This window comes from Gobius niger (genome assembly GCF_951799975.1).
Source record: "Gobius niger genome assembly, chromosome: 2".
In the NCBI taxonomy this organism is placed as follows: Eukaryota; Metazoa; Chordata; class Actinopteri; order Gobiiformes; family Gobiidae; genus Gobius; species Gobius niger.
Genome location: NC_136853.1, coordinates 806,206 through 832,458, shown reverse-complemented (window position 1 = coordinate 832,458; position 26,253 = coordinate 806,206). Strand labels below are relative to the sequence as shown.

General features: G+C 48.8%; 1 protein-coding gene across 4 annotated transcripts; it reads right to left on the bottom strand.

Moving 5' to 3' along the window:
- LOC306959675 (protein NLRC3-like) lies at positions 1–21,485 on the bottom strand. Of its 4 annotated transcripts, XM_079551851.1 has the most exons (8): positions 21,244–21,485; positions 17,987–19,802; positions 17,734–17,910; positions 15,667–15,834; positions 12,210–12,377; positions 11,915–12,082; positions 9,873–9,919; positions 1–621 (listed from the first exon to the last, which is right to left on the bottom strand). In XM_079551851.1, exons 1-8 carry the CDS (start codon positions 21,446–21,448, stop codon positions 23–25), a joined length of 3,348 nt encoding a protein of 1,115 aa, XP_079407977.1. In that variant the 5' UTR covers positions 21,449–21,485; the 3' UTR covers positions 1–22. The 4 variants fall into 4 exon arrangements, with proteins under 4 accessions (XP_079407977.1, XP_079407978.1, XP_079407979.1 ...); XM_079551852.1 differs by lacking the exon at positions 15,667–15,834; XM_079551853.1 differs by lacking the exon at positions 17,734–17,910.
- Between the last annotated feature and the right edge of the window lie 4,768 nt (positions 21,486–26,253).

Sequence of the window (26,253 nt, the reverse complement as noted above, 5' to 3'; positions counted from 1 at the left end):
TGTTTAGAAGACGGTGCAGAGGTCAAAGGTCGAGCTGAGGCGGTCTCTGATTGGTCAGATCCACCACAGTCACAAAGTCACCTGGATCCCCCAGTAAGAACCCAGGAAACATCTCCTCAGTGAAGGCGGAGCTGAAGGTGTAGAGGTGGGCGTGTCCTCCATCAGTGATGTCATAGAAGGACAGAGCTCCGCCCTCCCAGTCCAGGAACACGCCCACTCTGCCTGAAGACACGCCCACTGTGCGCGAGGACACGCCCGCTTTACCTGGGAGGCCTGCTTCGTTGTTGTTGTGCCTGACGAGGCGCTTTCCTTCACTGATCTCCAGACTCCAGGATCGATGGTTGAATCCAAAGAGGCTCTCCTCTCCGTCTCTGCGGCGGATTCCTCTGTAACTCAGCGCCATCGCAACACTCCCCTCCCTCCGGCTCCAGTCCACCTCCCAGTAACAGCGCCCCCTCAGGCCGGAGGAGCTCAGGACCTGAGGCACGTGGATGAACCTGTCCACATGATCTGGATACGATAGAGCCTCCGTCTTCTTCACATAAGTCACGGAGTGAAGGTCCTCAGACAGACGGAGATGTTTGTTCACTGTGTTACGATCCAGAGAGACCTCACAGGCGTCTGCAACACACACATTACACTGGAACATCATCCTCATAACCCACACACTGGAACATCATCCTCAATCTTTGTCAAATTCCTTAAGCAGAATGACAGGCAAACGGCCCTCCAGAGAGCCAAAAATCTAAAGGGAACCAATGTTTTTATTAACGAAGATTATACAGAAGAAACCATAAGAAGAAGAAAAGAACTACTACCAAAAATGAGAGAAGAAAGAGCTAAAGGAAACATAGCATTTTTAAGGCACGACAAACTAATTGTACATACAAGACCAAACAGTAGTACGCCAAAAAAGCCTTGAGGGCATCCCTCATTGTAGGATTTTAACCACAGTTGAGAGCATGTCAATTTTATTATGAAGGATGTACACATACCAAAAACGGGATTAAAAATAGCACATGTTAACATTAACAGTTTAAGAAATAAACTAGTGGATGTAAAAGAACTATTATACATGTACAATCTGCACGTCTTAGGGATTTCAGAAACACATCTAGACGACACATTTGATGATGAAGAAATTGCAATACAAGGGTACAACATATTCAGAAGGGACAGAAACCGCTACGGTGGAGGAGTAGCTTTTTACATACAGGAAAACATACCAGCAAAAGTCAGAAAGGATCTATGGGACTGTAATGTAGAAACTATTTGGTTGCAAATACATCTACCTCATGTAAGTCCAATGATAGTGGGTTGCTGCTACCGCCCACCTAGTTCGGACAGTAATTATATGAGTTTAATTGGAGAAATGTTGGAAAAAATCAGCAATCTAGCCTCAGAAACCTATTTTATGGGTGACTTGAATATAGATTGGCTTGCAAATAAATGCCCACAAAAAAGCAAACTTGTCGACTTCACAAATGCAAATGGCTTTATACAATTGATTAAAAAACCTACGAGAATATGTCAAAAACAGGACGGAACCATTACCGCAACATGTATTGATCACATCTTCACGAATACTCCTGAACTTTGTACAAAAGCACTATCTATTCAAGTTGGATGCAGTGACCATAACCTAATTCTTACAGTAAGGAAAGCCAAAATAGAAAAGTGTGGTCCAAGCATTTTGAACAAAAGATCTTATAAAAAGTTCATAAAAGAAGATTTTATTAAGGAAATCCAAAGCGCTAATTGGGCAGCTGTAATAAGTCAAGAGAATGTTGACGAGGCCATACTAAAATTGAATGATACGTTTTTGTCAATAGTAAACAAGCATGCTCCAGTCAAAAGGTTTACAGTAAAGAACAAAGAAACACCCTGGCTGGATAAAGATCTAAAGAAACTAATAAAACAAAGGGAACAAGCAAAAGCAATAGCATCTCTCTCAGGAAAGGCAGAAGATTGGATTTTCTACCGTAAACTGAGAAATCAAACTACAAAATTGAATAGAAACAAGAGGAAACTGCACTATGGAATTAAAATCGACAATATTAAAAATGATAATAAGAAACCATGGAACATAATAAATGATTTAACGGGAAGAAAAAAGAGGCGTGCAATATCATTTATAGAAGTGGATGGAAACTTTATGACGAAACCAATTGAGATCGCAAACTATTTTAATGATTATTTTACGACAAAGGTAGAGAGTCTGAAGATGACAATATCCAACAGTAATGATACTAGAATATCAAATGAACTAATTAAAAATAATATAATGGAACACAAACGTTGTAAATTTCAATTTATGAATACTGAAACATGCAAAATTAAAAACATTCTGAAAAATCTAAAGAATAAACCGCCAGGCATGGATGAAATTGATTGTCACTTGTTGAAAATGACTGCAGAAATTATTGCTCCAGCAGTGAGTCATGTCATTAACCTAAGTCTCACCAAAAGTAAATGTCCTCAAGAATGGAAGAGGGTAAAAGTCATTCCACTACCTAAAGATAAAAAATCACCATTCTCGGGACAGAATAGTCGTCCAATAAGTTTATTACCAGCCCTAGCTAAAGTAATGGAGCTAGTAGTATATGAACAGGTTTATGATTACTTCCACGCAAATAACCTATTCTCTGATCATCAACATGCCTATAAACACGGGCACTCCACTGCAACAGCTCTGACTCGAATAACTGACGACTGGCTTGGAGAAATAGAAGAGAAGAAGATAGTTGGAACTGTAATGTTAGATTATTCTGCAGCCTTTGATGTACTCAATCATCAGATGATCTTGACAAAGTTAGAGAGTTATGGCTTTGAGAAGACAGCGACATTATGGTTTAAAAGCTATTTAGAAAAAAGATTTCAGTCAGTTTTCTTTAATGGTTATTACTCAGGAGAAAGAATGGTAACGTGCGGGGTGCCTCAGGGCAGCTGCCTTGGGCCTTTGCTCTTTAATATTTACACAAATGAAATGCCACTGGCTCTTGACAAAACTAAAATAGTAACGTATGCTGACGATTCTACTCTGTATTCATCAGCAAAAGACATAATAGAACTGCGACGAGTATTAGGTGAAGAATTAAAGCAGGTGTTAAAATGGACTCAAGAAAACAAATTGATATTAAACACGTCAAAAACAGTTGCAATGGTAGTTGGGTCTAACAATAACATTAAATCAGATCCAGAACTAAAACTTGAGATAGAAGGAGCTCAAATAAATCAGGTATATGAAACTAAGCTGCTGGGGGTTTTAGTGGACTGTAAATTAAACTGGACCAAACATATAGAAATAATAGGGGTAAAAATGGCACGTGCGATCTCAATGATAAAAAGATACAAGCACTGTCTTACACAGCAATCTACTAAACTAATCACATAAGCGCTGGGACTGTCCTACTGGGACTATTGTCCAACACTCTGTTCAAATGCAACATCTGAAGGAATAAGAACCTTACAAGTAGTTCAGAACCGAGCAGCTCGAATGGTGCTGTGACTACATGACAAGCACAAAGGAAATGCTGAGTAAACTAAAATGGTTGTCAGTGAAAAACAGACTCTTGTACTCTCTGTTATCCTCAGTAAAAAGTATTATGTCGACTAGATGTCCAAAGATCACTTATGAAAATCTCCTGTTCAGCCACGAGAAACACAAATACAAAACCAGACATGCAACGGCCAGAAAATTTCTCTTGCCAACAGTAAGATGGAATAGCATCACGAGGACCTTCACATACAGAGCTCTGCAGGCATGGAATGGACTTCCAGATAGTCTAACGATAGTGGAGGACAAGAAGAGATTTAAATTTTTACTGAGAAAACTCTTACAAACAAATGTGGATTGATTTTGGCGAATGAACGTGTCATGTGATATTCCTTTCTGAATGCAAATATGTACTACTTTTATGTACAGCTTTTATAGGATTTTAGTAGGATATACAAATGTACTGATACACATTTTTGTGATTTAAATACTGTTTTTACTTTTTGTGAATGGATTTAGTGGGACCCCAGGAAGAATAGCGACAGCATGACTGCGCTAATGGGGATCCTTTCAATAAACAATAAACAATAAACAATAAACAATAAACAATAACCCTCACTGGAACATCATCCTCATAACCCACACACTGGAACATCATCCTCATAACTCACACTGGAACATCATCCTCATAACCCACACACTGGAACATCATCCTCATAACCCACACTGGAACATCATCCTCATAACTCACACTGGAACATCATCCTCATAACTCACACTGGAACATCATCCTCATAACCCACACACTGGAACATCATCCTCATAACCCACACTGGAACATCATCCTCATAACCCACACACTGGAACATCATCCTCATAACCCACACTGGAACATCATCCTCATAACCCACACACTGGAACATCATCCTCATAACCCTCACACTGGAACATCATCCTCATAACCCACACTGGAACATCATCCTCATAACCCACACACTGGAACATCATCCTCATAACCCACACTGGAACATCATCCTCATAACTCACACACTGGAACATCATCCTCATAACCCACACACTGGAACATCATCCTCATAACCCACACTGGAACATCATCCTCATAACCCACACACTGGAACATCATCCTCATAACCCACACTGGAACATCATCCTCATAACCCACACACTGGAACATCATCCTCATAACTCACATTGGAACATCATCCTCATAACCCTCACACTGGAACATCATCCTCATAACTCACACTGGAACATCATCCTCATAACCCTCACACTGGAACATCATCCTCATAACCCTCACACTGGAACATCATCCTCATAACCCACACACTGGAACATCATCCTCATAACTCACACACTGGAACATCATCCTCATAACCCACACACTGGAACATCATCCTCATAACCCACACTCTGGAACATCATCCTCATAACCCACACACTGGAACATCATCCTCATAACCCACACTGGAACATCATCCTCATAACCCACACTGGAACATCATCCTCATAACTCACACTGGAACATCATCCTCAGAACCCACACACTGGAACATCATCCTCATAACCCTCACTGGAACATCATCCTCATAACCCTCACTGGAACATCATCCTCATAACCCACACTGGAACATCATCCTCATAACCCACACACTGGAACATCATCCTCATAACCCACACTGGAACATCATCCTCATAACTCACACTGGAACATCATCCTCATAACCCACACTGGAACATCATCCTCATAACCCTCACACTGGAACATCATCCTCATAACACACACTGGAACATCATCCTCATAACCCTCACACTGGAACATCATCCTCATAACACACACTGGAACATCATCCTCATAACACACACTGGAACATCATCCTCATAACCCACACTGGAACATCATCCTCATAACCCACACTGGAACATCATCCTCATAACTCACACTGGAACATCATCCTCAGAACCCACACACTGGAACATCATCCTCATAACCCTCACTGGAACATCATCCTCATAACCCTCACACTGGAACATCATCCTCATAACCCACACTGGAACATCATCCTCATAACCCACACACTGGAACATCATCCTCATAACCCTCACTGGAACATCATCCTCATAACCCACACTGGAACATCATCCTCATAACCCACACACTGGAACATCATCCTCATAACCCACACACTGGAACATCATCCTCATAACTCACACTGGAACATCATCCTCATAACCCACACACTGGAACATCATCCTCATAACCCACACTGGAACATCATCCTCATAACCCACACTGGAACATCATCCTCATAACTCACACTGGAACATCATCCTCATAACTCACACTGGAACATCATCCTCATAACCCACACTGGAACATCATCCTCATAACCCTCACACTGGAACATCATCCTCATAACCCACACACTGGAACATCATCCTCATAACTCACACACTGGAACATCATCCTCATAACCCACACACTGGAACATCATCCTCATAACTCACACACTGGAACATCATCCTCATAACCCACACTGGAACATCATCCTCATAACCCACACTGGAACATCATCCTCATAACCCACACTGGAACATCATCCTCATAACTCACACTGGAACATCATCCTCATAACCCACACACTGGAACATCATCCTCATAACCCACACTGGAACATCATCCTCATAACTCACACTGGAACATCATCCTCATAACCCACACACTGGAACATCATCCTCATAACCCACACTGGAACATCATCCTCATAACCCTCACACTGGAACATCATCCTCATAACCCACACTGGAACATCATCCTCATAACTCACACTGGAACATCATCCTCATAACCCACACACTGGAACATCATCCTCATAACCCACACTGGAACATCATCCTCATAACCCACACACTGGAACATCATCCTCATAACCCACACTGGAACATCATCCTCATAACCCACACACTGGAACATCATCCTCATAACCCTCACACTGGAACATCATCCTCATAACCCACACTGGAACATCATCCTCATAACCCACACACTGGAACATCATCCTCATAACCCACACTGGAACATCATCCTCATAACCCACACACTGGAACATCATCCTCATAACCCACACTGGAACATCATCCTCATAACCCACACTGGAACATCATCCTCATAACTCACACACTGGAACATCATCCTCATAACCCACACACTGGAACATCATCCTCATAACCCACACTGGAACATCATCCTCATAACCCACACACTGGAACATCATCCTCATAACTCACACTGGAACATCATCCTCATAACCCACACTGGAACATCATCCTCATAACCCACACTGGAACATCATCCTCATAACCCACACTGGAACATCATCCTCATAACTCACACACTGGAACATCATCCTCATAACCCACACACTGGAACATCATCCTCATAACTCACATTGGAACATCATCCTCATAACCCTCACACTGGAACATCATCCTCATAACTCACACTGGAACATCATCCTCATAACCCTCACACTGGAACATCATCCTCATAACCCACACACTGGAACATCATCCTCATAACTCACACACTGGAACATCATCCTCATAACCCACACACTGGAACATCATCCTCATAACCCTCACACTGGAACATCATCCTCATAACCCTCACACTGGAACATCATCCTCATAACTCACACTGGAACATCATCCTCATAACCCACACACTGGAACATCATCCTCATAACCCACACTGGAACATCATCCTCATAACCCACACTGGAACATCATCCTCATAACTCACACTGGAACATCATCCTCAGAACCCACACACTGGAACATCATCCTCATAACCCTCACTGGAACATCATCCTCATAACCCTCACTGGAACATCATCCTCATAACCCACACTGGAACATCATCCTCATAACCCACACACTGGAACATCATCCTCATAACCCACACTGGAACATCATCCTCATAACCCACACACTGGAACATCATCCTCATAACTCACACACTGGAACATCATCCTCATAACCCACACACTGGAACATCATCCTCATAACTCACACTGGAACATCATCCTCATAACCCACACTGGAACATCATCCTCATAACCCACACACTGGAACATCATCCTCATAACCCTCACACTGGAACATCATCCTCATAACCCACACTGGAACATCATCCTCATAACCCACACACTGGAACATCATCCTCATAACTCACACTGGAACATCATCCTCATAACCCACACACTGGAACATCATCCTCATAACCCACACACTGGAACATCATCCTCATAACTCACACACTGGAACATCATCCTCACAACCCACACACTGGAACATCATCCTCATAACCCACACTGGAACATCATCCTCATAACCCACACACTGGAACATCATCCTCATAACTCACACACTGGAACATCATCCTCATAACTCACACACTGGAACATCATCCTCATAACTCACACTGGAACATCATCCTCATAACTCACACACTGGAACATCATCCTCATAACCCACACTGGAACATCATCCTCATAACTCACACTGGAACATCATCCTCATAACCCACACACTGGAACATCATCCTCATAACTCACACACTGGAACATCATCCTCATAACCCACACTGGAACATCATCCTCATAACCCACACACTGGAACATCATCCTCATAACTCACACACTGGAACATCATCCTCATAACTCACACACTGGAACATCATCCTCATAACCCACACTGGAACATCATCCTCATAACCCACACACTGGAACATCATCTTCATAACCCACACACTGGAACATCATCCTCATAACCCACACACTGGAGCATCATCCTCATAACCCACACACTGGAACATCATCCTCATAACCCACACACTGGAACATCATCCTCATAACCCACACACTGGAACATCATCCTCATAACCCACACACTGGAACATCATCCTCATAACTCACACACTGGAACATCATCCTCATAACCCACACACTGGAACATCATCCTCATAACCCACACACTGGAACATCATCCTCATAACCCACACACTGGAACATCATCCTCATAACCCACACACTGGAACATCATCCTCATAACCCACACACTGGAACATCATCCTCATAACCCACACTGGAACATCATCCTCATAACCCACACTGGAACATCATCCTCATAACTCACACACTGGAACATCATCCTCATAACCCACACTGGAACATCATCCTCATAACCCACACTGGAACATCATCCTCATAACCCACACACTGGAACATCATCCTCATAACCCTCACACTGGAACATCATCCTCATAACTCACACTGGAACATCATCCTCATAACCCACACACTGGAACATCATCCTCATAACCCTCACACTGGAACATCATCCTCATAACTCACACTGGAACATCATCCTCATAACCCACACACTGGAACATCATCCTCATAACCCACACTGGAACATCATCCTCATAACCCACACTCTGGAACATCATCCTCATAACCCTCACACTGGAACATAATCCTCATAACCCACACTGGAACATCATCCTCATAACCCACACACTGGAACATCATCCTCATAACCCACACTGGAACATCATCCTCATAACTCACACACTGGAACATCATCCTCATAAACCTCACACTGGAACATCATCCTCATAACCCACACACTGGAACATCATCCTCATAACCCTCACACTGGAACATCATCCTCATAACCCACACTGGAACATCATCCTCATAACCCACACTGGAACATCATCCTCATAACTCACACTGGAACATCATCCTCATAACTCACACTGGAACATCATCCTCATAACTCACACTGGAACATCATCCTCATAACCCACACACTGGAACATCATCCTCATAACTCACACTGGAACATCATCCTCATAACCCTCACACTGGAACATCATCCTCATAACCCACACTGGAACATCATCCTCATAACCCACTGTGGAACATCATCCTCATAACCCACACTGGAACATCATCCTCATAACCCTCACACTGGAACATCATCCTCATAACTCACACTGGAACATCATCCTCATAACTCACACACTGGAACATCATCCTCATAACTCACACACTGGAACATTATCCTCATAACCCACACTGGAACATCATCCTCATAACCCACACTGGAACATCATCCTCATAACCCACACTGGAATATCATCCTCATAACCCTCACACTGGAACATCATCCTCATAACCCACACACTGGAACATCATCCTCATAACCCACACTGGAACATCATCCTCATAACCCTCACACTGGAACATCATCCTCATAACCCACACTGGAACATCATCCTCATACTCACATTTCCTCAGACCTGGGACCATGAACTTCTCTCCCTCAGGATCCAACCTGGAACAGAAAACCAGACTGAGCTGAACCAGAGTCTCTGAGCCTCGTCCTTCATGCTTCGGTCCTGATTGGTCAACAGTGTCATGGCCCTTTACAGACTCCTCCCTTTACAGACTCCACCCTATATAGACTCCGCCCTTTACAGACTCCACCCTTTACAGACTCCACCCTTTAACGACTCCACACTTGGAAGGATTTTACAGATCTGATTCTGAGCGTCTGCAGGGGGCGCTGTGAGGCCTGTAGAGAGGTCAACACTCACCTGAGGGTCTGCAGGGGGCGCTGTGAGGCCTGTAGAGCGGTCAGCACTCACCTGAGCGTCTGCAGGGGGCGCTGTGAGGCCTGTAGAGAGGTCAACACTCACCTGAGGGTCTGCAAGGGGGGGGTGAGGCCTGTAGAGAGGTCAACACTCACCTGAGCGTCTGCAGGGGGCGCTGTGAGGCCTGTAGAGAGGTCAACACTCACCTGAGGGTCTGCAGGGGGCGCTGTGAGGCCTGTAGAGAGGTCAGCACTCACCTGAGGGTCTGCAGGGGGCGCTGTGAGGCCTGTAGAGAGGTCAGCACTCACCTGAGGGTCTGCAGGGGGCGCTGTGAGGCCTGTAGAGAGGTCAGCACTCACCTGAGCGTCTGCAGGGGGCGCTGTGAGGCCTGTAGAGAGGTCAGCACTCACCTGAGCGTCTGCAGGGGGCGCTGTGAGGCCTGTAGAGAGGTCAACACTCACCTGAGGGTCTGCAGGGGGCGCTGTGAGGCCTGTATAGCGGTCAGCACTCACCTGAGCGTCTGCAGGGGGCGCTGTGAGGCCTGTAGAGAGGTCAGCACTCACCTGAGCGTCTGCAGGGGGCGCTGTGAGGCCTGTATAGCGGTCAGCGCTCACCTGAGCGTCTGCAGGGGGCGCTGTGAGGCCTGTAGAGAGGTCAGCACTCACCTGAGCGTCTGCAGGGGGCGCTGTGAGGCCTGTAGTGAGGTCAACACTCACCTGAGCGTCTGCAGGGGGCGCTGTGAGGCCTGTAGAGAGGTCAGCACTCACCTGAGCGTCTGCAGGGGGCGCTGTGAGGCCTGTAGAGAGGTCAACACTCACCTGAGCGTCTGCAGGGGGCGCTGTGAGGCCAGTAGAGAGGTCAACACTCACCTGAGGGTCTGCAGGGGGCGCTGTGAGGCCTGTAGAGAGGTCAACACTCACCTGAGGGTCTGCAGGGGGCGCTGTGAGGCCTGTAGAGAGGTCAACACTCACCTGAGGGTCTGCAGGGGGCGCTGTGAGGCCTGTAGAGAGGTCAACACTCACCTGAGGGTCTGCAGGGGGCGCTGTGAGGCCTGTAGAGAGGTCAACACTCACCTGAGCGTCTGCAGGGGGCGCTGTGAGGCCTGTAGAGAGGTCAGCACTCACCTGAGGGTCTGCAGGGGGCGCTGTGAGGCCTGTAGAGAGGTCAGCACTCACCTGAGCATCTGCAGGGGGCGCTGTGAGGCCTGTAGAGAGGTCAGCACTCACCTGAGCGTCTGCAGGGGGCGCTGTGAGGCCTGTAGAGAGGTCAGCACTCACCTGAGCATCTGCAGGGGGCGCTGTGAGGCCTGTAGAGAGGTCAGCACTCACCTGAGGGTCTGCAGGGGGCGCTGTGAGGCCTGTAGAGAGGTCAACACTCACCTGAGCGTCTGCAGGGGGCGCTGTGAGGCCCTTAGAGAGGTCAGCGCTCACCTGAGCGTCTGCAGGGGGCGCTGTGAGGCCCTTAGAGAGGTCAGCGCTCACCTGAGCGTCTGCAGGGGGCGCTGTGAGGCCTGTAGAGAGGTCAACACTCACCTGAGGGTCTGCAGGGGGCGCTGTGAGGCCTGTAGAGAGGTCAACACTCACCTGAGGGTCTGCAGGGGGCGCTGTGAGGCCTGTAGAGAGGTCAACACTCACCTGAGGGTCTGCAGGGGGCGCTGTGAGGCCTGTAGAGAGGTCAGCGCTCACCTGAGCGTCTGCAGGGGGCGCTGTGAGGCCCATAGAGAGGTCAGCACTCACCTGAGGGTCTGCAGGGGGCGCTGTGAGGCCTGTAGAGAGGTCAGCTTCTCTCTGGAGGATCCTGGATGGTTGTAGCTCAGGTCTAACTCTTTTAGATGGAAGGGGGCGGAGCTCAGAGTGGCGGCCAGAGAAGCCCCGCCCCTCTCGGTGACCATGCATCCAGACAGCCTAAAGACAAAGGATTGATCAGACTCATTGGTTTCTAATGGAGTCTCAGCAAAATCATCCGGTTCATGAGGAAACATTTGGATTGTTGTCTTTAAGAGCAGCAGAGTGCATGATGGGAGCGCGTCACCTGAGAGTGTCCAGCCTGCAGGGGGCGCTCTTCAGTCCCTCACACAGCAGCTCCACTCCTGAGTCCTGGAGGTCATTGTTACTGAGGTCCAGGAGAGTCAGACTGGAGGAGCTGAGCACTGAGGCCAGAGGACCACAGCAGTCAGAGGTCAGACCACAGAGGGACAGCCTGAGGAGAGAGGAGACAGAGGAGACATCACTGAGGACAGAGGACCACCAGGACCACAGCAGTCAGAGGTCAGACCACAGAAGGACAGGCTGAGGAGAGAGGAGACAGAGGAGACATCACTGAGGACAGAGGACCACCAGGACCACAGCAGTCAGAGGTCAGACCACAGAGGGACAGGCTGAGGAGAGAGGAGACAGAGGAGACATCACTGAGGACAGAGGACCACCAGGACCACAGCAGTCAGAGGTCAGACCACAGAAGGACAGGCTGAGGAGAGAGGAGACATCACTGAGGACAGAGGACCACCAGGACCACAGCAGTCAGAGGTCAGACCACAGAGGGACAGGCTGAGGAGAGAGGAGACAGTCACTGAGAGGTCCACGCTCACTATAAAGAGGCCACGTGTCACACTAAGGGGCGTGGCTTAGTGAGGGGGAAGGAAGTCTTTGACGGAGGTCAGTGTGTTTGACCTCTTTTCAGAATATAAGCATTATTAACACACACACAGGCAAGTCAAAATCGGGTCAATGTTGATGTTCAGAGCAGAACAACGGCTCTGTAAGGCAGACTTTAGCATGTAGCATGTAGCATGAAGCTAACATTGGACCTCTCATTTATTGAAGTATTTAGGGCAGTTGAACCACTTTGCTCCTCTTTGTGTCTCTGTGTGTTTGTTTGGTAGAAAATCAATCCAGTGGAAGAGTTGTTCTTTTTCCTCTTAGTTTCCCTTCTGGACTGTGGCCTTTTGTGGACCTTCAAAAAATAAAGGCCGACCCGACTCACTCACAGACTCACCTGAGAGTGTGGGGGCTCTTCAGTCCCTCACACAGCAGCTTCACTCCTGAGTCCTGGAGGTCATTACTACTGAGGTCCAGGAGAGTCAGACTGGAGGAGCTGAGCACTGAGGCCAGAGGACCACAGCAGTCAGAGGTCAGACCACAGAAGGACAGGCTGAGGAGAGAGGAGACAGAGGAGACATCACTGAGGACAGAGGACCACCAGGACCACAGCTACGAGAGGTCAGACCACAGAAGGACAGGCTGAGGAGAGAGGAGACATCACTGACCCTATAGGAGCTGAGCACTGAGGCCAGAGGACCACAGCAACGATCAATGTTTCAGGTATAGTTTCTTGTTACAATGGAGGTAAAAGATGCCGTTCAAGCACCAAACCTATTTTTAGCCTAAACGCGACACATCCTCTCGTGAGAGTCCCACGTAATCCAACATGGCGGCGCTCTGAACAGAGGTTTGTTTATGCCATTCCTCAAAAGGAGCGCTTTAAATGGTGTCAACACCTTTGATGGCCTGAAGAGCCGGTGCAGGAGGTGAACACAGGAACCCAGGCTGAGGGGACGCAGCGGAGGAGCCCACGTTTGACACTTTGTGCTTTGTCTCCACCTCGTTGTCCTGACACTTCGGTCGAGCGCGAAGCCGTTCATCTAAACGGAGAACGAGGGAAAATATTCTCCGCTCAACCGGTATAACCAGGGGTCCGGGGGCACCGGTATAACCAGGGGTCCGGGGGGGGACACCGGTATAACCGGGGGTCCGGGGGGGGGCACCGGTATAACCAGGGGTCCGGGGGGCACCGGTACAACCAGGGGTCCGGGGGACACCGGTATAACCAGGGGTCCGGGGGGGGGCACCGGTATAACCAGGGGTCCGGGAGGCACCGGTATAACCAGGGGTGGGGGGGACACCGGTATAACCAGGGGTCCGGGGGCACCGGTATAACCAGGGGTGGGGGGGCACCGGTATAACCAGGGGTCCGGGGGGGGGCACCGGTATAACCAGGGGTCCGGGGGGCACCGGTATAACCAGGGGTGGGGGGGCACCGGTATAACCAGGGGTCCGGGGGGGGGCACCGGTATAACCAGGGGTCCGGGGGGGGGCACCGGTATAACCAGGGGTCCGGGAGACACCGGTACAACCAGGGGTCCGGGGGACACCGGTATAACCAGGGGTGGGGGGGCACCGGTATAACCAGGGGTCCGGGGGGCACCGGTATAACCAGGGGTGGGGGGGCACCGGTATAACCAGGGGTCCGGGGGCACCGGTATAACCAGGGGTCCGGGGGCACGGGTATAACCAGGGGTCCGGGGGCACGGGTATAACCAGGGGTCCGGGGGCACGGGTATAACCAGGGGTCCGGGGGGGGGCACCGGTATAACCAGGGGTGGGGGGGTCACCGGTATAACCAGGGGTCCGGGGGACACCGGTATAACCAGGGGTGGGGGGGCACCGGTATAACCAGGGGTGGGGGGGACACCGGTATAACCAGGGGTCCGGGGGACACCGGTATAACCAGGGGTGGGGGGGCACCGGTATAACCAGGGGTCCGGGAGGCACCGGTATAACCAGGGGTCCGGGGGCACCGGTATAACCAGGGGTGGGGGGGCACCGGTATAACCAGGGGTCCGGGAGGCACCGGTATAACCAGGGGTCCGGGGGGCACGGGTATAACCAGGGGTGGGGGGGACACCGGTATAACCAGGGGTCCGGGGGGGCACCGGTATAACCAGGGGTGGGGGGGACACCGGTATAACCAGGGGTCCGGGGGGGGGCACCGGTATAACCAGGGGTCCGGGAGACACCGGTATAACCAGGGGTCCGGGGGCACCGGTATAACCAGGGGTGGGGGGACACCGGTATAACCAGGGGTCCGGGGGGCACGGGTATAACCAGGGGTCCGGGGGGGGACACCGGTATAACCAGGGGTCCGGGAGACACCGGTATAACCAGGGGTCCGGGGGGCACCGGTATAACCAGGGGTCCGGGGGGGGGACACCGGTATAACCAGGGGTCCGGGGGTCCTGTCTGCTCCTCGCTGTTCACTCATTTACATAAAGCCACAATGCAGAGTCTGAACTACAGACTCGCTCTTGTTTTCACACATAAACATTTTGCAGAAATGCATTTTTTGTTCAGATTATTATAAATAATATGTCGTAAAAGTTTCAAACTGATCTCATCTTAAAACGTTTTAATGACTAAAATATGCACATATGGGGTCTTGGCCCTGAGCCCTGCTTTACATGAGCTTTAGTTCTTGGTTGATATGGCTTAATGTTTACAAAAACATGATGAATAAAGGGATGAGCTGTTCAAAATACACAAGTGCAAAGTACAAACCAGTGGAGCAAAGTAAGTCAGAGAACAGAGTCATTGTTATTCTGTCTGACTTCTCATGTTGCCCTTTGTGAAACTGACACTGAGGAAACATCCATGTGTTCAGCTGCACCGTCGTAACTGATGTGAGCTGCTGTTTCCACTGTTCTGAGACTCACCTGAGAGTGTCCAGCCTGCAGGGGGCGCTCTTCAGTCCCTCACACAGCAGCTCCACTCCTGACTCCTGGAGGTCATTCATACTGAGGTCCAGGTGTTTGAGACTGGAGGAGCTGAGCACTGAGGCCAGAGGACCACAGCAGTCAGAGGTCAGACCACAGAAGGACAGCCTGAGGAGAGAGGAGACAGAGGAGACATCACTGAGGACAGAGGACCACCAGGACCACAGCAGTCAGAGGTCAGACCACAGAAGGACAGCCTGAGGAGAGAGGAGACAGAGGAGACATCACTGAGGACAGAGGACCACCAGGACCACAGCAGTCAGAGGTCAGACCACAGAAGGGCAGGCTGAGGAGCGACACTGGTGCTAAAATGGTTGACCTGGGTTTTGGAAAGTGGCCTTGTTGGAATATTTTAAGACCTTTAAGAACTTTTTGGTTCCTGAATCCATTTTTGCTCAAGCCAGGAGGCTGCAGATTCAGCATGATCATCTCCAGGAGTGGTTGCTGAATATGAAGATCTGAAGTCACTGGTCAGACTTTACTCACCGTCTCCTCAATGGAATTGGTCATTGCTTTTTAGCCACATATTCTAAATGAATATAGGCATGGGGCTGATTTTACAGTTTCTTCATTGCAGATTATTTTCAGACAAAAGCCTTCCACTGGGGGCACTTTTTCCAATGCTGAAACACCCCAAATGAAATGTATTGGCTCTTTGGCTGGACCTTTGATAGGAGCTCCGGTCACACGCACTTCTCGCTTTGGCTCATGATCGTACAGACTCGTGAGATGTACAAACGCTAATATCAGCCCCATCCCGACATTCATTTAGAATCGGTGGCTAAAAAGCAATGACAAATGTCATTAAGGAGAAACAGAAGTGTCTCTGACCCCCTTTGACCTCTGTAACTTGAGAGTCAGACTGATTCACTCAGATCACTCGACCCAGATCAGACTCTTGATGATCAGCCTCCCAGCTTGACCCAAAATGCACTTAGGAACCAAAAAGAGTGTGAAAAAAGACAATTCCAACAGGGACAATGTCCAAAACTGTTGCTTTTTGTCAACAACTTGACCTTTGATCCCAGGGTGGTCCACATATCGTCATAAGGGCTCTGTACCATAAACAAGTGTTTGATTTCACCCCAGACCCCCGGGACAGTTTTTGGCTGTCCCCAAACAGACTAGGTATAAGTACTAACTGAGAGTGAGCCTGTGAAGCACCCGAGGAGCTTTCAGAGCAGATGTCATTTCATTTCATTTATTTATTATTTGAAAGGGACAGTGCACATTAATGAACAGACACTAGTGCTGTAAATATGCCGGATTTAGCTCGAGGCTCATTTCCATCCGCAGCCCCATAAAAAACAAGACAAAAACATACAAAATACAAAACATATAAGCCACAACACACAAGCAGTGCATTACAGACAAAACAGGCACAACAACTACACAATACATAAAGTGCATCTCTTTCATAGGCCACTCCCCTCGTCCCGCCCACTCACACACCTGTACCTGCAGATATTTTAAAATACGTTCCTGTCTAATGCCTCTTAATGGTCACACCTTTGTTTCTCTAACTGTCATGGGTCGAGTGTTCCAACTAGAACTAGATGTGAGACATGGCAGCTGGGGTGGCAAGACCTCCACTGTGCCACCCTGTGCCACCCTTCTAGATCCGCCCCTGCACCTATCAGATGTAGAAACTGTAATAACAGCCATTTGTGGCTAAAAAGCTCTTTTTTATTTCTTTCCGATATTGCTTGAAAATGGTGATCTGCTTAATAATTGTCCCCATAGGGAAATGTGTCCTCTGCATTTGACCCATCCTCCACTGGGCCGACCCGTCAGGAGCAGCGTCGCGCCGGAGGAACTGGGCTTAACCTGACAAACGAATCCCCACAGGCGTCTGAGGTGGATGTGAGTGATTCAAACCTTTACCTTCATGACACTGAAATAACATCTGCATAATCATCTGGAGCACACGGTAGACACTAAGCTGACACTGAGGAAACATCCATCGTAACTGATGTGAGCTGCTGTTTCCACTGTTCTGAGACTCACCTGAGAGTGTCCAGCCTGCAGGGGGCGCTCTTCAGTCCCTCACACAGCAGCTTCACTCCTGAGTCCTGGAGGTCATTGTTACTGAGGTCCAGGTGTTTGAGACTGGAGGAGCTGAGCACTGAGGCCAGAGGACCACCAGGACCACAGCAACGAGATCTCAGACCACAGAAGGACAGGCTGAGGAGAGAGGAGACATCACTGACCATGTCTGACCATGTCCACACACAGGACACAGCTGAGGGAGGAAACTCACGTGGCTTTGGTGGAGGCTTTGACGACGGGCAGCAGACCCAGGAGACCCAGCTCTGTGGGACAGTATTTCCTGAGGTCAAAGTGCTCCAGGTCTGAGTCTGAGGACAGCAGGAGGAAGGACAGGGCGGACCACTGAGCTGGAGACATGTATGTGTCAGAGAGACGTCCTTCTCTCATGACCTTCTGGATCTCCTCCACCAGACTGCGGTCGTTCAGCTCGCTCAGACAGTGCAGCAGGTTCAGCCTCCGCTCTGCAGACACGCCCCTTTCATCCAGCTTCTGTTTGACGTACTTCACTGTCCTCTGATTGGTCAAGTCACTTCCTGTTTCAATCAGCAGACCCTGCAGCAGCCTCTGATTGGTCGGCAGAGACAGCCCCAGGAGGAAGCGCAGGAACAGGTCCAGGTGTCCGTTTGGACTCTGTAAGGCCTGGTCCACAGCAGAGCCGTAGAAGGTTTCAGGGCTTCTTTTGAAAATCTTAAATATTGGATGTTTAAGCAACTGCTTAGATGACCTTCTTGAAGTTGACCCAAGTCTCTTGGAGGAGCGTGGTGGGGACAGCAGGTTCTCTCCAGAGCTGTAGAAGGTCTGATGGACGTGAAGAGCAGCCAGGAACTCCTGCACACTCAGATGGATGAAGCAGTAGACTTTGCTCTCTCCTTGGCCTGGCTGCTCACTGAACACCTGTGTGAAGACTCCGGACTGAGCGATCTCCTCAGAGTCCAGCCCACACTCGCTCAGGTCACTCTCGTAGAAGATCAGCTTTCCGTTCAGCAGCTTCTCAAAGGCCAGTTTTCCCAGAGACTTCACCATCTCCCTGGTCTTTTCGGTCCAGGGATCAACTGACTCTTTTTGGCCTTCGTACTTTTTGTTCTTGACTTTGACTTGGACCACCAGGAAGTGGACGTACATCTCAGTGAGGGTTGTTGGAAGATCTTCAGTGTTTGTGTTTATCAGATGGAGCAGAACATCAGAGATGATCCAGCAGATGACCGGGAGGTGGCACATGATGAAGAGGCTCCGTGATGTCTTGATGTTGGAGATGACTTTGGGGGCCTCGTCTGTGAACCTCTTCCTGAAGTACTGCTCTTTCTGTTCGTCTGTGAACCCTCGCACCTCTGTCACCATGGAGACGCACTCCTCAGGGATCTGATTGGCCGCCGCGGGGCGTGTGGTTATCCAGAGGCGAGCGGAGGGAAGCAGGTTCCCCCTGATGAGGTTCACCAGCAGCTCCTCCACTGAGGCGCTCTCTGTGGGATCCATCAGGACCTTAATGCTGAAGTCCAGAGGAAGACTGTACTCGTCCAGACCGTCCAAGATGAAGAGCAGCTGGAGACCGTTAAAGCTGAAGAGATCTTTGGTCTGACTGAAGCAGTGGTGCAGCAGCTCCACCAGGCTGAACTTTCTGCTTCTGAGCATGTTGAGCTCTCTGAAGGTGAAGTGGAAAAGCAGCTCCACGTCCTGGTTTTCTTTGCCTTCAGCCCAGTCCAGACTGAACTTCTGAGTCAGCACCGTCTTCCCCGCTCCGGCCACGCCCACAGTCAGCACCGCTCTGATTGGCTTTCCTCTCTGGTCAGTGCCTTTGAAGATGTCCTGGCAGCGAACGGTCTTCTCCTGGCCTGACCTCCTGGAGTCTCTCTCCATCTGTCTGACCTCATGCTCCTCATTGACCCGCCCACAGTCTCCCTCAGTGATGAAGAGCTCAGTGTAGCCGTCATTAAACTCCATCTGTTTCCTGGAGCTCACTCCCTCAGACAGAAACTCAAACCTCTTTCTCAGCTCTGACTTCATGCTGTTTTTACATGATTGAAGGATTTCTGTTGAACACAGACACAGTTACACATGAGACGGTTCTTTCAGACACACGGCAAATCCACAGACACCTGACTTTCAAAGACTATGTTCTAAGTGTGGGGGCCACGAGGGGTCGACATGGGCAGCCAGACTGACAAGTATAGTTCTTACCACACAATTATTCTTTCAATGACACACACGTGACTGCAACAGGCAGCTCTTATCCCTCCCCTAATGGGAAAGGACCTCCCACAGGTGAGGACCATTAGCTGGCAACTTTTTACATAAAACAAGTGTTCAATCAAATGAATAAAGACTAACTAGAAACCAAACATCATTTACAAAAGGTTGGTTCAGGACCGAGTGTGAGGTAGGGGTGTAGTAGCCCCGAGTAGCCAGAGAAAGGCAGCAATGTGCCTCTTGGCGTGAGTCTGCCGGAAAGCCACAAGAAGAAGAAGAAAAAGAAGAAGAAGACACATGGGGCCTTTCCGAAACCACTCCCTCCCCCTCCACCCTTCCACTCAGGCCTCAGTGAGGGACCTCCAGAGGTTCACTCAACAAAGAAATTCGAGCTGTGACTTTCAGACGCACTGTCCCTCGCCCCCACCGTCCTCACAGCGCAACATTTGTATCTTTATCTTTATTTTTTTATTTTTTGCCTGTATTCCTTGTATTCTTTTTACCTATGTGCTCTTCATTTTTACTGTGACCTTTTGCTGTTGTGTTCTGCACTTTGGTCAACTATGTTGTTTTTAAAGTGCATTATAAAGAAAGTTGAATTGGATTGGACAATGTGGCAAAAATCATGAAAGTGTGGTGTCGATGCAGACTCGCTGAGAAGGAGCTTTTCTACCCCCCCTCACTGAGGGGTCCCACCCCCGCCAGACAGAACTCCACTCCGCGGGCACGAGCAGACTGAGTGTTCACCAAAAATGGTGATAAGTGTATTTTCCGATGCCGAGTCCATTCCAGCCAACAAATGTCCAAGACACAGACAGTCCTGTGCCGTAGCTGACAAAGCCGGGTGGACAGAGGCGTAGTTTGCCATTAGGCAAGGCAGGCAGCTCCCTGGGCCCCCAAGCAAGCAGGGGCCCCCAGAGAGCCAACAGATTTGTCAGAAAGGTGCAAGGCAGTCGCATACTCCCTGAGAAGGCCCCATGAGCCCAGCCCCTTGGTCCCCTTGCTACTCTGTACTATGCCTTTTCCAACTCTCACACAAGAGGAGGTATAATGGAAACAGGGCGGGTCCAGAGACAGGAACCTGGGGGACTCCACAGAGAAGCGGGGCAAGAAGTGGAGTCCTCCAGGCTGATGGAGAAAGAGCTCTCCGATACAAAGGTAAACTGGGTAAGATGTGGATTACTTGTTACGTTGTTTTTTTTTAAATCAAAGGTTACAAAGCGAGGATAGAGCTGTTGAGGGTAATCTCCCAGACAGAAGAGCGGGGTCATAGGTCAGTCTTACCTTCGGGGTCATAGGGGCAGTCACACAGCTCGTCTGCTGTTTCGTTTTTGTTCATGGTCCTCAAGACTTTCTTCACAACATCGTAGGCGAAGATGCCGTGAGTTTCCAACATGACCTCCACGATCTCAGCCCGGGATCTTTTCTCTAGTTTACTTCTCCTGATGACCTCAGACTTTCCCAGCAGATCCTTGTCTCCCAGGTACATCTTGAACTCTGTAATCTGTTCATCCACAAGGTCATCCAGAGCATCCTTGAGGGCCTTAATCACAGAGGGAGGGGCTGATGTGGCCATGGCTCCAGCTTCAGTTCACCTAAGGATGAAAGTAACAACCTTTATCAAGTTAGAACTGCTTTTGATTCTCACCCCCGTGGCTGCATGTGTGCTGTGTGTCTAACCCTTGTGCCATTTCAGAGTCTATTATTTCTATAGTGCTCCTAGTACCTTTTGGCACGGCAGCACTTTGAGTGAGTAATCCACACTGACCACTGGATTAGGGGTCAGTCAGTCCTGTGTCTCTCGACTGCAGCTCGTACTTTTCTTTCATTTTCTCCTCACTTCACTGGCTGCCTGGCCCACTGTACCTCTCTGAGCTCCATCTCCTCCTCAGAGTCCCAAAGACCACCCAAAGCTCAGAGGGGATCATGATGGAATGAGCTCCTCTGCACATTAGACAGGCTTCTTCTGTGCCTGTTTTTAAAACTGTTCTTTAAACGCATGTTCATGTGAAGGGCTTCAGATGCTGGTAAAGACGGCGGAAACACACAACACAGCACCGGTGTGTAGCCCCGCCCACACCAAAAAGTAACACACTGGTTCATAACCCCCACTTGTTCTTTCATATTTTTTTGAACTACTTCTTTTTTTTTTTTTTTTTTACAGTTCAGTACAAATATCCAAAAACAAATAAACAAAAGAGAAATATTACAAAGTATCCCGATCCAGCAGAATGATATCGTATATAAATGTGCAACATACGGGTTTCTTAGAAAGGGACAAAAATGGTGATAAGTGTATTTTCCAATGCCGAGTCCATTCCAGCCAACAAATGTCCAAGACACAGACAGTCCTGTGCCGTAGCTGACAAAGCCGGGTGGACAGAGGCGTAGTTTGCCATTAGGCAAGGCAGGCAGCTCCCTGGGCCCCCAAGCAAGCAGGGGCCCCCAGAGAGCCAACAGATTTGTCAGAAAGGTGCAAGGCAGTCGCATACTCCCTGAGAAGGCCCCATGAGCCCAGCCCCTCCCTCACCTGAGAGAGACAGACAGACAGACAGACAGACAGACAGACAGACAGACAGACAGACAGACAGACAGACAGACAGACAGACAGACAGACAGACAGACAGGTTCCTTCACTCTTCTTCACGGATCCCAGCGGTCGCTCCTTACGCCCTGCGAGGGCCTTCTCCACACAGCACACATGCTTCCTGTTGGTCCCTGGAATATGAATATCCTCCGGATTCAGCACAAACATCTTCACTGCCCCCCACTGGCCTGGAGGAGCTGGACACAGATGGGCAGGCAGACTCGACAAACATATAACAAAAGACACTTCAATGTGCATGAACAACCTCTCTGACCACACCTCTCCTAATGGTAAAGGACCTCCCACTGGCAAGTACCACGGGTTGATGGGTAAATTCAAACAACAAGTTTTTAATATTTCATAAAAACAAATAGAGTTTGAGTCCAAAGCGTTCAAATCAAATGAACACAGACAAAATACAAACCGAAAATCATAAACAAAAGGAAACTCAAAGCAAAGTTTAAACTAGTCCCCCCCGCCACATGGTTCAGCCTAAGATTTTAAAATGGCCGACAACGACCCCGCCTTCCCTTTGTTCCACCATGTGATATAGGTAAGCTTGTTTACTGAGTGAATGAATAAACAAAGCAGTTTTAAACGGACAATGCGACGTGTGAATCAGGCGGGAAACAAAGTGTCCAAGATCAATAATGGGACAAACCCCCCCCAGGTGTTTGTCTGCACAGCTGGTCCAGGTGAGTTCATTATTTCAGTATCAGTGCACAATAAGTCTGGTCACATTTATTCCATTAAATACAAGGTTAAAGTCAGAGTATGTTGTCATTGTATATCGTGCAAACTCTGAGACTTCATGGACTTGAATGTAGTGGAGTAAAAGTAAACGTTAGCACCGTGATGGATGAACTTACATAGAGAACAGAAGAGCACCTCCGGTCCTCACACTCCTGTTTGTTTTATCTTCACTGCGCTCAAAGTCTACATGAGAAGCTCCAAGAAGCTCAGAGGTTTCCCAGTGAGCCAAAGATGAGGCTTCCATCCTGCAGACACGTTTACTTATCTGTGATCAAAGAGTTCTGCACTTTATCCTTTTTATCTTTGTTTGCATTGAGGAGGAAGACCTTAGCCTGAAGATGTGCGTCCAGTTCTGACCTGGATGAAGACGTGAGCTGAGCCTCTCGTACTGCTGGCCTTCGTAGATAAAGATGATGCAGCTGAAGGGTTTCACTTATCATGGTGGAGTGAATGCTCCTGAAGCTGCTGTCCTTCTCCGCTCGCTAAGGTTAACCCTAACCCTGACGACACTGAGGACACTGAGGTTTCCTCATGATGGACACTGAGGACACTGAGGTTTCCTCATGATGGACATGATGGACAATGAGGACACAGAAGTTTCCTCATGATGGACAATGAGGACACTGAGGTTTCCTCATGATGGACACTGAGGACACTGAGGTTTCCTCATGATGGACATGATGGACACTGAGGACACTGAGGACACTGAGGTTTCCTCATGATGGACATGATGGACACTGAGGACATAGAGGTTTCCTCATGATGGACACTGAGGACATAGAGGTTTCCTCATGATGGACACTGAGGACACAGAGGTTTACTCATGATGGACACTGAGGACACAGAGGTTTACTCATGATGGACATGATGGACACTGAGGTTTCCTCATGATGGACACTGAGGACACTGACGTTTCCTCATGATGGACACTGAGGACACTGAGGTTTCCTCATGAGGGACATGATGGACCCTGAGGATTCCTCATGATGGACATGATGGACACTGAGGACACTGAGGACACAGAGGTTTCCTCATGATGGACACTGAGGACACTGAGGTTTCCTCATGATGGACACTGAGGACACTGAGGACACTGAGGTTTCCTCATGATGGACACTGAGGACACTGAGGACACTGAGGTTTACTCATGATGGACATGATGGACACTGAGGTTTACTCATGATGGACACTGAGGACACTGAGGACACTGAGGTTTACTCATGATGGACACTGAGGACACAGAGGTTTACTCATGATGGACATGATGGACACTGAGGTTTCCTCATGATGGACACTGAGGACACTGACGTTTCCTCATGATGGACACTGAGGACACTGAGGTTTCCTCATGAGGGACACTGAGGACACTGAGGATTCCTCATGATGGACATGATGGACACTGAGGACACTGAGGACACAGAGGTTTCCTCATGATGGACACTGAGGACACTGAGGTTTCCTCATGATGGACACTGAGGACACTGAGGACACTGAGGTTTCCTCATGATGGACACTGAGGACACTGAGGACACTGAGGTTTCCTCGTGATGGACATGATGGACACTGAGGATTCCTCATGATGGACACTGAGGACACTGAGGTTTCCTCATAAGGGACAAGATGGACACTGAGGTTTCCTCATGATGGACATGATGGACACTGAAGACACTGAGGTTTCCTCATGATGGACATGATGGACACTGAGGACACTGAGGTTTCCTCATGATGGACACTGAGGACACTGAGGACACTGAGGTTTCCTCATGATGGACATGATGGACACTGAGGACATAGAGGTTTCCTCATGATGGACACTGAGGACACAGAGGTTTACTCATGATGGACACTGAGGACACAGAGGTTTACTCATGATGGACATGATGGACACTGAGGACACTGAGGTTTCCTCATGATGGACACTGAGGACACTGACGTTTCCTCATGATGGACACTGAGGACACTGAGGACACTGAGGATTCCTCATGATGGACATGATGGACACTGAGGACACTGAGGACACAGAGGTTTCCTCATGATGGACATGATGGACACTGAGGACACAGAGGTTTCCTCATGATGGACACTGAGGACACTGAGGTTTCCTCATGATGGACACTGAGGACACTGAGGACACTGAGGTTTCCTCATGATGGACACTGAGGACACTGAGGACACTGAGGTTTCCTCGTGATGGACATGATGGACACTGAGGATTCCTCATGATGGACACTGAGGACACTGAGGACACAGAGGACACTGAGGTTTCCTCATGATGGACATGATGGACACTGAAGACACTGAGGTTTCCTCATGATGGACATGATGGACACTGAGGACACTGAGGTTTCCTCATGATGGACACTGAGGACACTGAGGACACTGAGGTTTCCTCATGATGGACATGATGGACACTGAGGACACTGATGTTTCCTAATGATGGACATGATGGACACTGAGGACACTGATGTTTCCTCATGATGGACACTGAGGACACTGAGGACACTGAGGTTTCCTCATGATGGACATGATGGACACTGAGGATTCCTCATGATGGACATGATGGACACTGAGGACACTGAGGTTTCCTCATGATGGACACTGAGGACACTGAGGTTTCCTCATGATGGACACTGAGGACACTGAGGTTTCCTCATGAGGGACATGATGGACTCTGAGGATTCCTCATGATGGACACTGAGGACACTGAGGAAACAGAGGTTTCCTCATGATGGACACTGAGGACACAGAGGTTTCCTCATGATGGACACTGAGGACACAGAGGTTTCCTCATGATGGACACTGAGGACACTGAGGTTTCCTCATGATGGACACTGAGGACATTGAGGACACTGAGGTTTCCTCATGATGGACACTGAGGACACTGAGGACACTGAGGTTATCTCATGATGGACATGATGGACACTGAGGACACTGAGGATTCCTCATGATGGACA

Coding starts and splice junctions, on each gene's coding strand:
- LOC306959675 (XM_079551851.1), bottom strand. CDS start 21,448: ATGTACCTGGGAGACAAGGATCTGCTGGGAAAGTCTGAGGTCATCAGG. Junction 17,911..17,986: donor AAAGCCTCCACCAAAGCCAC/GTGAGTTTCCTC, acceptor CTCTCTCCTCAG/CCTGTCCTTCTGTGGTCTGA. Junction 12,378..15,666: donor TGCAGGCTGGACACTCTCAG/GTGAGTCTCAGA, acceptor CTCTCTCCTCAG/GCTGTCCCTCTGTGGTCTGA.